The 15,821-nt window shown below is 37.2% G+C and overlaps 1 protein-coding gene across 1 annotated transcript in view; it reads left to right on the top strand.

Moving 5' to 3' along the window:
* Positions 1–15,821, top strand: part of LOC128988471 (uncharacterized) — a 114,829-nt gene that overhangs the window by 30,426 nt on the left and 68,582 nt on the right. The window contains exon 3 of the mRNA XM_054409785.1: positions 14,767–14,800. Coding sequence (XP_054265760.1) covers positions 14,767–14,800 — 34 coding nt within the window. The remainder of the gene's footprint in view (positions 1–14,766; positions 14,801–15,821) is intronic.

Here is a 15,821-nt window from a genome sequence, read left to right as displayed (position 1 = left end):
CTATACATGATTGAGACAATGGTTATTTAAAGTAATTTTGAACTGCCATTTTGTTATTAATGATCCGATTTCTATTTTCTTTGTGTTAATTGTTATGTTTTATCAAGACCTACAAAATGATACCAAACTCGACTATACTTGCTATTTGAAAATTTTTAGCTACCCGCTACCCCTAAGGGCAAAATTTTCAAAACTGACCACAGTTATTGTAGTCTTTCATTTCCAAACAAGTTGCCGCAAACCGATTTCAAATATCTCAAATAGTTAAAAAGTTAAAGAGGGTGCAAGTTAATTTTTTTGCCACCCTCATGGTTATTTGGATTTGAAACGTTTTAGGGTGCCATTTTGTTATTAGTGAGCCGATTTCGGTTTTCTTTATGTCAATGTTTATGTTTCGTCAAGACCTGTAAAATGATACCAAACTCGACTATACTTGTCATTTGAAAACTTTGAGCTACCCCCTACCCCCGCTACCCCTAGGGGCAAAATTTTCAAAATTGACCATAATAATTGTAGCCCCTCATATCTAAGAAGGTTGCCGCAAACCGATTTCAAATATCTCAAATAGTTGAAAAGTTAAGGGGGGGTGCAAGTTACTTTTCAGCCACCCTGTATAAGCTGAGTATAATAAATGAGAAGTGTCTTATATTTCGTTTCTGATAACACCACACAATTTCCCAATTACTGATCAAACCTATGCTTTAACATCCGTGTTTTTTATTTAGTGAAACTTGAGAACAACATTAAACACTACTGTTTCTGTGTTTCATGACACAATCGATTGTTTTTATCTAAACTAGTATCGTTCTCCTTTTAGTTGAGTGGGTTGTCTGATAAAAAAAGCCTTCTTCCTACTCTTTTTGGCTCCGAATCAGCTCGTCATTGCTCGTAACAAAGCTAAAAGCAGTTGGTGAGTAGAGACATTTTCCAGGCTCTAAGACAAGCTCCGTTCTCTAATAGACCAGGAGAACACTCCTGTCTATCTACAGTTCTACCCATTAACAAATACTGTACTCAGTAATGAAACTACAATGATCATCTCACTCCATTCGACCCTCATCCTTCACTCATATTTGGGTTATACGTGCTTAGGTCCCGTCCCCATCTCAATGGTTGATATATGAATTCTGCTAAAACCCCTATTTTCTATTTACGAACAAATATTGGTACTCTTATGTTATACCAACCATACCATGTTAGACATGTTCGATCGATGTCAAATTACCTACAGCGATGGAGGAGTAAGACACGATGTCCATTACAGAAGAATCTGAATGAGATAAGCAAGACAATTCAGTTAAACATAGCTCCGAACACTTTCCCTCACCTCCCCGAGTCATTTTTCAGAGGTGATGTTATTTGTATATTAAAAAGGTAAACTTTTTAAAATGTATGGTTACCCTAACCTATCCTAAAATAAAATAATTTTCAATTAATTGGGGTTTGTGGATGGCGACACCACCTATTTGCGAATTTTAACCCAAACATGAGTGAAGGTTGAGTGTAGAATGGTGTGAGATGATATACTCAATTGATAATATGTTCATCTCATATAAAATATATTTAACCTAACCTAAGTCAGTGTGGTCGGTACAACACAAGAGGACCCAAATATTGTTCCTGTCGGTCACCCTAACACACGGTACAACCTCTTCAACAATTAACAAGATTGATGTTGGAAATCAACCTGTTAAATCTTGTCTCCATCTTGAAACAAGAGACTGCCCTAACAAGTACCACAGTTTCCATGTCACACTCGACCGGTCACCTTTGTTGACCCGATGAATATTCAGGACCGGGTCAGGAATGTCGTCGGTGACTTCAGAGATGACTCGGGTGGGAAGTAGGTCCGACGGTCCTACCCTCCCACGACTCCTCGTCGGGGACCTCGGCGTCCGGTGACGGGGGTGTGGATAAACATCGGACGATTGACCTTGCCGGTGTTGAATGGCGAACTTCGTGGGTTCTGAAGAGGAGATTGAAAGCAATAAATACCCATCGAACAAGACAACTTTATTGACTTGATGTGAAATCGATTGATTTGGTACACTTTAGAACGGTTTGACGGAAAGAGTGTCTACACTTCTAAGATTACTTTATCTAAATCTAAAAGGATGTTTCCGTTCCAATACAACACACGTAGCCTATAACATGCAAGTGGATTAAAACACCCACAAAATAGACCATTCAAAACCATAGGCTAATATTATTAACTGACTCTTAAAATAATATACCATTACCATTCTCAACTACAACAAAAATGTATAACTTACCTAATGTTAAATAACGGCATTATAGTAAGAACAAGTTTCTACAAAATTGGCAGATTTGTTCCCTATATTCAAATAGTATTATAAGTACTTAGGTTTGCTGCTACAGAGAGAAGGAATTAAAGTGGGGTTTTCAATGTAAAATGTTGATAGTTTAGTATGAAAAAATTTCCAAATTTGATCAAAATAGATCCAAATAACAAACAAATTATAATAGTTTATGTGTTCTCCATAAAAATAACATGGAAATTTTTAATTTACAGTTCTTTGGAACTTTTTTGACGTACAAAAACGCTTTAGCTTAATATAATCATTTGTTTAGCTCTTCAAAATTGTTTAGAAAGAAATTAAAAAATATATTTATTTTGGGGATGAAAAGTAAGAAAACACATTTCAGCCCATAACCCCCCAAACCCCCCCCCCCCCCCCACACCAATAGTTGGAATATGCTGGTTCGTGAACTCGTTCGAATAAAATGTATGTTTACTCGTTTGTATACAATTTCATCAAAACATGATGATTTTACGCGAGTTATCGTGCTAACGGTGACACATAATTATTAATTATGTATTGTAAAATAAGTTTGAACGGATTGTGCTTTGGCCTCTGGAAACATCAAATCGAAAAAGTAAATCATTCTCGGTCTAGGTCTTGCGATGAGACCTACGGTAACAACTTTTCCTATTTTTGAAAAATTCGCTAAAAATGCTCTTTGTGTTTTTATTTTCAACTCTACAGAAAAATATTAACCAAGCTAAATAGGTTAAAACACAGTTTACATACAACATATCCGTGTTTGCAAAAAGAATCCGGAAAAAGGTGTGACTTCCGGTATTTTGTCGTACAAATGTCCTAAGTAAACATTCGTCATAGTGTGACACTGACACTGACAATTTACCTATGTCAAGAGAAAGCATCGTATTGTGACTACAAAGTAGGTGAAGGCAGCACCGGAAACTGACCCGGTATCGTTAATTGTTAGAAGTGACAGTTAACTGTACATCCCGTTGTATATTTAGTCTCACATTCCCTTAGAATTCGGAATTCGAGCAAAATGTCATTGACACCTGTAGTGGCCTACTTGATTGAATGAAATCGGAAGTTTGAAGAGGAAAGTTTGTCTAGTGAAATAATTTAAATGTTATTCCAAAACGTATTTGAATTTGCATTGCAAAATTCGATTTTCGATTTTTGATTTCAAAATTTGATTTTTTGAATATTTAAAGAATGATATTGTGAATGTGTAAGAAATTGAAATTATAAACTCTATAGACAAATGTGTGACTCTATTAGGTACTTTTAGGGCTTTTAGTAAGGTAATGGACACTATTTTTCTCTCCATTCATATTCAACCTAAGACTATGTTTTTTGGAACTATGATTTCTTTCACTGCTTAGATTTACCCCTTACCTACATTTTATTACCTATTACATACATACATTTTCTATATTACCTAAATGCCAATTGTTGTATGTGCTCAAAGTTTAATAATTTTGTTTACTCACGAACCCATGGCCAGTTGTAGGATACTAACTTTATTTATTAATAATGTTTGTAAAGTATTGTATGTAAACTAGTTTAAATACATAATATTTGCTAGAGGATTTCGCTTTTGTTAATCAAGTTAGTACTTAACGTGGATATTAGAATAGAAAACGTTATGGATAATAAACATTAAAAAATGACGTCACGGGCCCGCATCTTATATAATCAACCGTGACATCTGTCTTAGACGATTTTTTTACAGTGAATTCTAAATAATAATACAAACATGTCAATCGTTGGGCAATTGACGTCATTTTCTTTATGTTTATGACGCATGCATTTTCCGTTCTAATATCCGTAGTACTTACTCAAACTAATTTGACGATAATGGACTTATTCTTTAGCAACGGCTTTGTTCCTATTGCCCAATAACATCCTGTAATGACATTTTTACATTATCACCATAACTGTAGTTTTACGAGTGGCCATGTTATGTTTACGGCGCTGAGTTAATGATTTGGTGCGGGAAACTAATAATCATATACCAGCAATATAATCAGCGGTTGTTTGTCGCAAGACTGCGTGTAGCCGGTGGCCGTTTGGTGAGGGGGTGCGGGGTTAAGGTATGGGATGGAGGAGGGAAATTCGGGTAATCAGGAGGGAATAAACAGGGTAATGCTAATAGGTTAGGAAAAGGTGTGTCTGGACCAAACTTAATTTCAGCGTGCTGAATCTGCTACCAATACAATTAGGAAGATTGCTGGGGACCAGAGGGACGGAGACCTTTTACCCAGATCAGAACACTTGCCTAGCCAGCTTTGATTTGAACTAATGGAACTAACTATTTAAATATAAACCTATCCTTCCACTATGAACTGAACTTGGGTAATTACTTACTAATTATTGATGAGCAAATGAGTGATATGTAATTGAATACTGAATGAGAAATAAGTATGAATTGATTTAAACTATTAAGTTACATTCTGGGAACATGTGGATTAGTATTCATGTTTCGAACGGTTGGTGGCAGAGTGCCACCAACCGGCTAAGTTGTCAATTCCTACATTTCCATAGTCGGGTGAGCCAGAAGGGCTCCCCGCTAGTTACCTACATTTTCCCTACTTAATTTCATTTAATGCGTCACATGCGGTTGTGACCGAGATGTGGCCAGTTTGCTGCAGCTGTTACCCTGTTGCAGCGAACCTGCATACCAAGCGAATGCCCAGTTACTTTATTGAAATTGTGTCCATTAAAGATCCCAAGAGATTGAATTTACACTACTTAGTCCCATGCCTACCATAAATAGCATAATGCTAAAGTACTTTAGGCTTTTTGCTGCAAAACTCCCAAATATGTTTATTCCAAACGTCTCTTTATCCTATTGGCTTGTCATTTATACCCATCGTAATAGAGATCGATGTTTATACCTTATGATCTAACTGAATGACCAATGGTATTTAAAAATACAATTACTGTACATTTAGGCCTCTAAATGTAAATTTAGTCTTCTTTGTTTTCTGGAGAGTGTTTTTAAAGGTTCAGTGTTGCTGATTGACTTTCTTTGTAACAATTATGAATATTAAATAAAAAAATTACTTTGACAGCTGATTAACGTTGGTTGTTTTGACAACAGTCAGATTATAAACAAAATAAAATTAAAATGAATTTTATATAGGCTACTTTAATTGCAACACGATTAAGGTACGTAAATTATATTCTTTAAGGTATCTACATATATTTTAAATTTTGTAATTTAGTAGTGTTATTTTATTTATAATATAATGGGCCTAATATTCTCAAACAAACAATATATTAACGCTTACGTCATTACTTTCCTTGAATTTTAATTTTTGCAGCTATAATGTCATCTTTAAAAGGTAAACGGGTGTCGCATTATTTTTATACTCGAAAACATGTTTTGAATTTTTTGAAAACGCGCGATTTGTGCATTGGTCTCCTCGTATATCTATTAACAAGCATTCTACTTCGTTGAGTCCGGCATGGTTCGAGTCCTTCCCTAACCTAAGCAAACAAACGATATATCGAATTAAATCATTGATATATCGAATAATATTTCATTCGACTGTTTTTGACAACAGATACGGAAGTTTCATACGTTTATCTATACTTATTTAATACGCAAGCAGGTTTTTTGTGACAATTACTCCTCTGAAACTACTGAACCGATTGACATGTTTTTGGTGTCATTGGAAAGAGCGTAACGTGAAGTTGTGCAGGAAACTTTCTTTTTAAGGAAATAATTAGAGAGTTAGGCCCTGGGGCCCTTTAAAGTTTCGTATTTCTCCATAAGGATAACATGGGAGATAATTTTTATTTACAGAAACATATGTTTGTTGCTTGAGAATTGTCAAAGTCTACTACATAATAATTGCTGTGTATTATGACTGTAAATGTATACTACATTTCAATCAAGGATTGTGTAACTTAAAGGTGACTCATAATGGATCTTTTACGTTATTTTAATGCTGGGAATAGTAAACAATAAGTTACCATGATTTAGAAAACCTTACTATAATAATTTATGTATTTAAAATCACAAATCTTTGAGATTATTAATTCATTGAAACGAAACAGCTGATCGACAAATCAAACAAATCATCTACTTCATGTGAATAATGTTGTTACACAAACATAGTTTTTTTTAACCAATAACTTGATTCTTTTTTTACTTGTGGGTGTATTTTGAGTTTGCAGTTATGGAAGCACCAAGCCAAGTAACTTTTATCTAATTTTCTTTATAAACAGTATTAATGAATTACTACATGAACTTGACAAGTTAGGTAATTAATTGTCAGTATGCCAAGGGGAAGAAGAGTGGGTCCTCGAAAGCAGACGAAGGCGGAGACACCCATCTAGAAAATCCAACTGAGTTTTTAAATATAGAGGTCAGTGGATTGCCTAGACACAGATTAGACTAATAAAATGGGGCAGTGATTTATTGATGAGAAGAATACATCAAAAAGGGCCTCATTAATGGCACAAGCACAAGGCTTCATGTGATCAGAAAGGTTGACAGCTTAATAGAATGTAAAGTCCTAACTGGAACAAGTGAGTGGGGACATATTTTGATTTCGAGGATACAAATTTGCCTGTCTGAAACAGACTTACCTTTTAAAATGGAAAGATACTAATTTCTGTTACCTTTGGCATTTGCAGCACAAGCCCTTTAATTAAAGAGCAGCGCTGTTCTCAATATCAGTCATGATCAACTATATTATAAGTTGTTTTAAGTAAGGCTACATCTCAGGCTACATCTTTTAATAGGATACGCATATTCATTACAGAAAATTCTGACCAGGGTAATATTCCTAAAGGTAACTTTGAAACTGAAATCGTAGTATTCATGGAAGTGCTTTCGTGATAAAAATATTGTTTTTTGTCTTTATTCTTAAAAGTATGTGTTTTTAAAAATCTTTAAAAAATAACTATCCTATAACATACTTGAACTTGAACACTTATTAATTTACTAAATATAACAAACATACAGCTAGAAAATGGCTGGACTGCTTCCCTTCTAAGGCTTTATTATTACTGTATTTAATTTTCGACGTCGAGTCAATATATACAGTATAACACGATGAATTTGTTTTCTAAATTCATATGTTATTTTGCGGGGCATTGAGCCGCACAGGTTCACTAGTTATTTAAAATACCCTACTAAATATCTAGTAAACCATAAATAGTTATATAGTAACCGATTCAGGATTCACATAACTCTCATGTTTTTTCCTTACAATATCACAGACTAGTTCAACCCTAGTAAGTGCCAATCTTGATCCAGTCCACCATGTTAACAATTTTTATGATTCATCTTAACTAAAATTCGCAAAGTCCTGGCATTCAGTAGGAGATCTTCATGTGGAGAAAACGACGAAGATAATGAAGACATTGAACCGTGTATCACTCCGTAGTCCGTTCACACAGTCAACGTAACAGTAACAGTAACAGTAGAGTTACGAATTGTTTGGGAACTGTTCCCTTCTAACGAGACCTACTGACAAAGTCTATCGCGAAACCAATGTGAACATGACAAGCACACAACTGACACGGTGGCAAGTGTTTTGCGTAACTAACGTGACAGTGAATTCTGTCATAACAGTTTCTTGTCGGATATAATAACGGTCAGGACCAGTTTTTAGACTTGCTTGGTAACTAAAACCATTGCTGGGACAACGCAAGAAGAATGCTAATTTTAAATTTGAAGCATGTTTTGTTGGTGTGATGTTGGATGAGCCAGGCGTTGATGGTGATTGAGAATTCCTAAATCATTTCAGGGGAAACTTAAATCGCGTACTTTTAGTCCACTCTTTAGTTACTGAACTATTAGAGAACAAACAGTAGGTTAAGATTAACAAATGAGTCGGTTTGATTGAATAAAAGCTTGAAAGAAAAGTGACATGCACACTGTACATAGCAACCTTTAGAGCGTGACAAGTGATGATCTGCTGTGCTTCGGCTGAACCCTAAGGATGATTAATCTATGAGGAATTTATTCGTTTATTCATGTAGTTTCGGGTTGTTGTTGTGTTACTCGTAAAAAATTCTAAAAATAAAACCATATTTCCCTAAGTACTTTTGATTAATGAGCAGCGTGTGTATATAGTTGTGCATCAACAAGTATCAGATGTGCTAATGCTCGTCATCTCACAATTTTAAACAAATTAACCAAAGTATAATTTGACACGAATAATATTTCAACGAGAGCTACAAAATTTCGTAATGATAAAATCAACACTTAAAGAAGGGTAAAAATCCTTTCGCACGGTACTTACCCCTTGATTTTCCCAATGAAGGACATTGGATTATCTCAAATCTCACTTGTTCAATCTTTCATGAAAAAACTACAATATTATTGATCATTAATAGGCAGTTGATTAAAATTAGATCTACCTTCATTCCATTTCCAAAGTGGAGACAATTTCAAATTCCCTGGAGCAAGATTAAAGATCGAAGATGGAATCTTCAGTTGCAATATTTTCAATCTCAATGTCCTCATTTATGACGTGTGACGTGTTAGTTCCAAACTTGTACTTTCATCGACGCAACCTCACGATCACAAGTCGTGACGAGAGAAGTGCGGGAGAAGATTTCGTGGTAGTGACGTAGAGGGAATCATTCTCAGTACTCTGTCTTGCCATTCAGAGAGTACATTGATTCATTTATCTTACGGAACAAATTCTGACTTCCTTAGGCCTACGCTAATGTGTCAACCTCAAAATCTTTTTCTTAGAAGAATCTCTTTATTTTTCATGATTTTCTAGCATTCCTTAGAAATTCAGCAAGATCCAATATAGTAGTAAAAAATTTGTTCAACTATTTATTCAGCTTTTCCGTGTTCCGCTATTACCGTTTGGATTATTCAGTAACCCCTGATGCAGTCAATTTACTTGATCTTATCCAACTTTTACAGGGTCTGCACCTTCTTCTTGTGCCTTGTGAATTCCCACTCTCTTTTCTTAATAGCGCCCTCTGTTTTTAGAGTGTGTCTCATCAATCTCCATTTACACTCGAATCTGCCACTTCTTTGTGGCGCTTGTCCTGTTTTATGGCTGCACACTGGATACTGTTTCAGGCCAATGTATATCCATTATGCAAGAACATTGATGGAAACTTGTAGCTAGAAGATCACTACGTCGGATACCTTCCAAATCTCTCTCGCATGTAGGACTGACTTCACATTATTGCACATTTGTGAAGTAGCTAATTAGTATCGTAGTATTCAGCGGTCCCAGCATCTTACCACATGAGATGCTGACGCAACCAGAGGCTAGAGGCAGCAAACAAGCTTGCTCAACCTCCATTGTGAGGCTTACTGTCTCAGCCGGCATTCGGTTCAAGGCTCGCCTGCATTCTGGCCTAGATGGAGGGTTTGTGATATAACTACGTGCGTTACATTGACCACGCTGATTGGCTATCAGGAGAGGTGGGTACAAGTGGCGAAGAAACCTTATAATTTGATTGACTATTTGCAGTAGGGTTTGGATTTCGAAGCAAAACCAATCACTAGGACTGGATTTGACCATTGGGAAGTGTCATCTTTGATCCGAGTATGTTCAATTGCTTAATTCACCTAATAGAAACATTTAGAATACATAAATAGAGAACCTCACACATCAGATTTATAGTCCTGAAATAAGATGCAATGATTAGTCATTAATGAATAGTTCATAAAGTGGGGATTTGCATACCATCTCGAGGGTTGAGAAATGTCTCATGTTTTGTTGTAAACTATTATTATGGATGGGAGTTTCCTAATCCAAAGAAAATCTACATCTAAAAGATAATATTTTTCCGTACATAGAATTAATATTTTCTCCATAGACATTTCCAAAAAATAAGTGCTAAACTGAGCCGAGAATGCTCCAACCTTCGTACATGTTTGGCCTTGGCTAAGTCACGACAAAGCAATCTTAAATCAATACAATACGTAGCAAATGCTCCCTTTCACTATGAAGTGTTTTCAGTGCAAAGTGAGTCCGAACAGTTCCCACTACATTCTAAACCAGGTGAAATGTATGCAAAGTAATCTTGTGGAGAATTCTGAATTGAATTAGTTCCCGAACATACTTAAAACACGATAGTGCAAACGTGAAAAATCAATTGTTATAAGATTGGGTGTGGCAAATCCCTGGGCGTGTTTCACCTTGTACAAATCCTTGGTGGAGGAACAATACTTGACCAATAATCTACTGAGAGATGGAACAAGAGATGTTGAAACTACAAATTTCACTCATATACTATAATAATCGTTCTACGGCCCTTCGAAGATGGCCAAGGCCCTTGACCTTACAGAGGTAATCAGAGAATAATTTCAAGGACGGTAATTATTGCAGGAATGACTCGCATTTACAAATCGATTACGGCTTCTTCTGTTTGCCCGACTACTAATCACAGTTTAACTTTTTCGGGTGCTCGCAATTTGCCGGTTGCCGCCGGCGGAGCCACAATCCCGCTTATCACTACTCTCTCCTGCCTAATTATCTCTTCCGGATCCAAACTTCCGATAAAGTACTTTCCCCGCTACAGGTGCCGGCGATCCAGCAGACCGGTGGACGGCACACGCCCTGCATCGCACCATAGACCGAGCAGGAAGTGATCCAACAGTCACCTCAGCTTTCTATCAAACTATGTGATACGGCTGACATGATCTGGTTAACCACCTTGGTCAAGTGGTTGCTGAATAACGGTCTAATTGAGATTGACGAAGTTTTCCTCCTCCAACTGGGAGAAGGACCTTACGGTTCGACGAAACCCGTTGCTGGCTGGAATTGTCATGGTGTATGAAAATCCGCTGTACGCCATATTTTGAGAATATATATTCTCTACCGTGTACGAAATGGCAGGAACAGTCAATGGGTAAATATCTTATTGTTGACTATAAGTCAAAACATCCAAATAAAACTGCGTACCGATGAGTACTTGCCTTTTAGCTACTTATAATATGCCCAAAATAATATTACTTGACACGTCCAACGTCAGTTTTTCTGTCACATGAAGAGGATGAAACCAAACAATAATCTCTCTGCAAGGAAGACTATTTATACCGTCTGTGAGAGTTGGTCGCTCGGCAGGAACTAATGTCTCCTGGGGAACGCGGATGGGAATGTCCTGATTGTTTACTTTTAATCGCTGCTACCGAGAGTCGATCCGACTTTTCCTAACTTGTTTACTTTCATTCGACAAGTGAAGCAGGTGGATCTATCAGTCAAGAGGCAAGTAAGGCTAGTGAGCACTGAGCAATGAGTTGGTAGCTGAGTGTGATGAGCGTTTCTAATTTATTGGTGGTTGTTACTAGCACGCTTATTAGTCTAAGTCGACAAATGGCTATTGGCTGATGAAACATGCAACACTTAAATGGAATGAAATGAAAATCTAGTGTAAATAAGCTGTGAAGGCCTTCAAAGTCGATATATAAACGCGAAATACGAATGCTTTGATCTCCATTTGTGGACTTTGACAGTATGAGATTAATAGACTCTTTAAGACCATAAGAAGTTTGGTATGCTCTTTTACCAACAACAATGATTAATTTTCAACGATTACAGGAAATTTACAGTAAACAGTAAACCTCAAAGCAAAATCTACTTTTCCCAATTTGTTCTAAAGGACCATGAAGAACTATGGAGCAACCTACTTAAAGAATTAAAGCACAGTTAGACGGTGTTTGTTACCGTAGTACTGTGTCACAGTGGAGACCTTGGTCATGATTGCTTGTATTGTGTGGAAACTGTTCAGAGTCTCCCCGACCGCTCCGTTAGTCCTCGAGGACATCAGACAACGTTACATCTTGTTTAGAAAATCATCAGAGGCGGCTTTCTAGAAGAACACTACTCTCAGTGAGCTCTAAGTAGAACTGAAAGACGGGATGAACAACTTTGGTAGATTACAGAGGGTGTCAAGTATGTCTTTAGCGTTTACTAAAATTTGAAAAATTATTTGGAAGAGTTGATTTTTATGACTATTCGGGGAGGCAAAGAAAGGGGTTGCCGAAATTATAACCCCCTGGAATGGTACCCCCCCCCCCCGATCGGTGACGTCATTTTGCCGTCACGCGTAGGGGGGGTACAATTCCAGCCCGTACACACGGGGTTTTGTCGAGAAAATGAGACGTCATCGTGATGTTACTAACCTCCGGGGGTACAATTCCTGGGGGTACAATTCCAGCCCGTACACGCGGGGTTTTGTCGAGAAAATGAGACGTCATCGTGATGTTACTAACCTCCGGGGGTACAATTCCTGGGGGTACAATTCCGCCACCCCAAAGAAAGTATTTATGGGAGCTATGTTTCACCGACATGTGTTTGCTTAATCTCATTCGGATTCTTCTATAATGGACACCATGTCTTACTCTTCCTTCGCTCCTGTAACTTGGTTATTTGACATCGATCGAAAGCGAATTGATCCATCCGAAATCCCTTCTTTTTCCATATAATCACATCAAATAGTTGGATTTAGATCAAATGTTTTGCTTACAATGTGTGCAAGTGTAAAGAAATAAATTAATAAGTAACGTCAAGTGTACATTTTTTGAAATTATTAGATTGTTTGGTATTCGTTCAGAAATCCCCATTTCATCTTCACTCACTATGATGTAGTGTGATTACACTAAGTAAGGTAGTTGTAAACTAACAACATAATAAACAGGTAGTGAGTGATATTACGAAATAAAGACATCTCCTAATTCTGTGGTAATTATTGTTCTTAAAAACTCGTTTTTGCTTGGCTGAAATGAAACTGATTAATGATTATATGCGTGACTTAATAGTATTTCAAAACTTGATTTTAAATGCAATTGAAGTGCTATATTCTATCAATTTGCTTCCCAAAACCATTCTTAGAGAAAATCGTCATTTTTGGCGAGAGAAACGAGAAATACCCGGAAGTCCTGAAAGACAACATACAGCAACATCACGTTTCTCGCCATGTACAGACCATAGACCTATTCAACGGGGTTTCAAAAGACGGTTATCAATGGCTCTGCCGATAGCTATTCAACATACACCACATAACACGAGATATACGTGCCTTCCTTCAGCGACTTCCGCGAGCGTTGAACCTGTCACTTCGACGGCATGACTCGACATGTTGAGGTGCCAAAAAATTATGAGGGAAAATGCTTTGAACTTGATTGTATACCTTCTTCTGATGGTTCTCAATAATGGAAATAGCAGATGATACTTGTTCGTGTGTTTTCAACGTTGTTTGCGGACTTGCGGTAATTTGTTGATATGGAAAGTTGCGCAACACCTGACAAGTACTATAGTGGGTAACTGACTAGCTATTTCTTTTTTTCCCTAGGACGCTAGGCACGAGCCTGGGATTGTTTTTCGCATTACTCAGGCTAGACCTAGGGGTTGCGGCATTATCACTTAGATAAAACACATTGGTGACTTGGTGGGGATCGAAACCTGGACCTCAGGGACTAAAGTCCCGCGCTCTAACCACTACGCCACCTCGCTCCCCCAACTGACTAGCTATGCAATTCACTACACATGTGACTACACTATGTTCGATAATTACATTTTTTTCAATTGATGGCTAGAAACTAGACCCAGGAGTCCTCTATCATTGCGTTTTGATGAACGATTTGGAATAAAGAACTAACTGGTTAAGTAAATTCAGGTCAGCAACAAAAGAACAGTTGTTGGCACCTCTTTTGCTTTGAAGCTTCTTGGTTAGGTATCTTTGTAAAATATTTAAAGAGCAAATAATTAAAAATAAACCTTTCCACTGATTCACCTTCTTACTCTATTTTTCAAATTCGGTGGATGCCCATTTGCAATATCACACCTGTCACCTGTCGATAATGTTTGCAAACTAACCACTAATTCTGTGATGTTTTACATATTCTCCTCATTTAAGAGAAATGTTCCCGCGGAAAGTATTCTCGTGAATTGTTTACGCTGAATTTGAGGACCAAATGATCGCCGCGGGTGCCGAATTCCAGCTGGCGAGTCGCGCCATTTTCACGCTTTTACCGCCAACTCCACCGCTGCTATTATACCTAAACACGTCTGTTGTCCTTTGTCTACGGCTTTCGGCTTTCTTCCCTACTTACCCTACTACAGAAGACGGTTGTAGTTGAACAGTCACGTAGTTCTTTCAGTGTTAATGGCGACTTTCCTGAACGAATGTTTTGTATGCAGATGACAATGACGAGAGAGTTGTCATCACAGTCATCTATTTCTCTTTATTTTGCCACGTGAATGATTTCCTTGATGAGCAATTCATAATATTAGAATATAAGTTTCTTTGGTAAGTTGTGATTATGTAAGAAGTGTTTTAGTTTGAAGTTTTAGGTAGAAACCGATAGGGAATACTAATATTGTATAAAAGATCGTATTAGAGACAATTTCACATTTCACTTTCGATAGTTGACATTTGTTTTTAAACAACCGGAAAACGTGTGTAGTGTTAAGCGTACACACCAATGTTTATGATAACTTTTATCATTTTGCATAGAAACCTAATGCTTTTGTTTTTGTTACAGGATTCAGCATCTAGACTTTTTTCGTGTCCCACAGGTAAGATTCTGATACGATGTAACTATTATCGAATACAACTAGGTTAAAGAAAATTCACTTTGTCTTGGGTTTAATGAGTTTTCTATACTAACTTAAATCTAAAATGTATTAAATTTGCTAACAAATATTTAAAATCTATTCTAGAAACAAACCATATAGGCCTAGTATAGTCCTAAATGTAATCACCGTGTGCATAATCTATCTTGTTATATTTTGAGAACTTATGTTTGAACTCTATTATCATTTGAGATGTGGCCACCTATGTGCGTTTTGATTCAAATTTGAGTGAATGGTGACTATAGAATGGAGTGAGAAGTCTTGGTGGAAGACAAACTGTTTTATTAGTCAGGGCCGTTTATTAAAAGCCCAATGACCAAGGGCAGCTGAGTTCATCAGACACTTTTAGTTAAGGCGATAGTCAGGTTTTCTGCATGTACTTAGATTGGAAGATCCATCGAGAGTATATCCTTATCATTCTATCTCGGTAAGGATGTTTGTCGGATTGAGATCATAACTCGTCAACATTATTAATTTTATTCTAGACATTCATTGAGGCTAGATATTAAGGATTGTTTGTATGTTTTAACTGCATGTAGAAGGAACTCTTCATACACTGCATGTCTGTAACGCATTACATTTAGCAGGTCTGTGACTGTGTATTTGCCAGTCCCTGATGTTGGCCAGGTCTGTGACTGAGTATTTGCCAGTCCCTGATGTTTAGCCTACCAGGTCTGTGAATGTGTATTTGCCAGTCCCTGAAGTTTGCCAGGTCTGTGACTGTGTATTTGCCAGTCCTTGATGTTTACCAGGTCTGTGACTGTGTATTAGCCAGTCCCTGAAGTTTGCCAGGTCTGTGACTGTGTATTTGCCAGTCCCTGAAGTTTGCCAGGTCTGTGACTGTGTATTTGACAATCCCTGATGTTTGCCAGGTCTGTGACTGTGTATTTGCCAGTTCCTGGTGTTTTTCAGGTCTGTGACTGTGAATTTGCCAGTCCCTTATGTATACTAGGTCTGTGACTGT

Source organism: Macrosteles quadrilineatus, unplaced genomic scaffold, assembly GCF_028750875.1.
Source record: "Macrosteles quadrilineatus isolate MER2022 unplaced genomic scaffold, UCM_ALF_1.0 Scaffold_3__2_contigs__length_128488019, whole genome shotgun sequence".
Taxonomy (NCBI): Eukaryota; Metazoa; Arthropoda; class Insecta; order Hemiptera; family Cicadellidae; genus Macrosteles; species Macrosteles quadrilineatus.
Note: the sequence above shows the minus strand (reverse complement) of the source record. Positions and strands in the feature narration are given on the sequence as shown.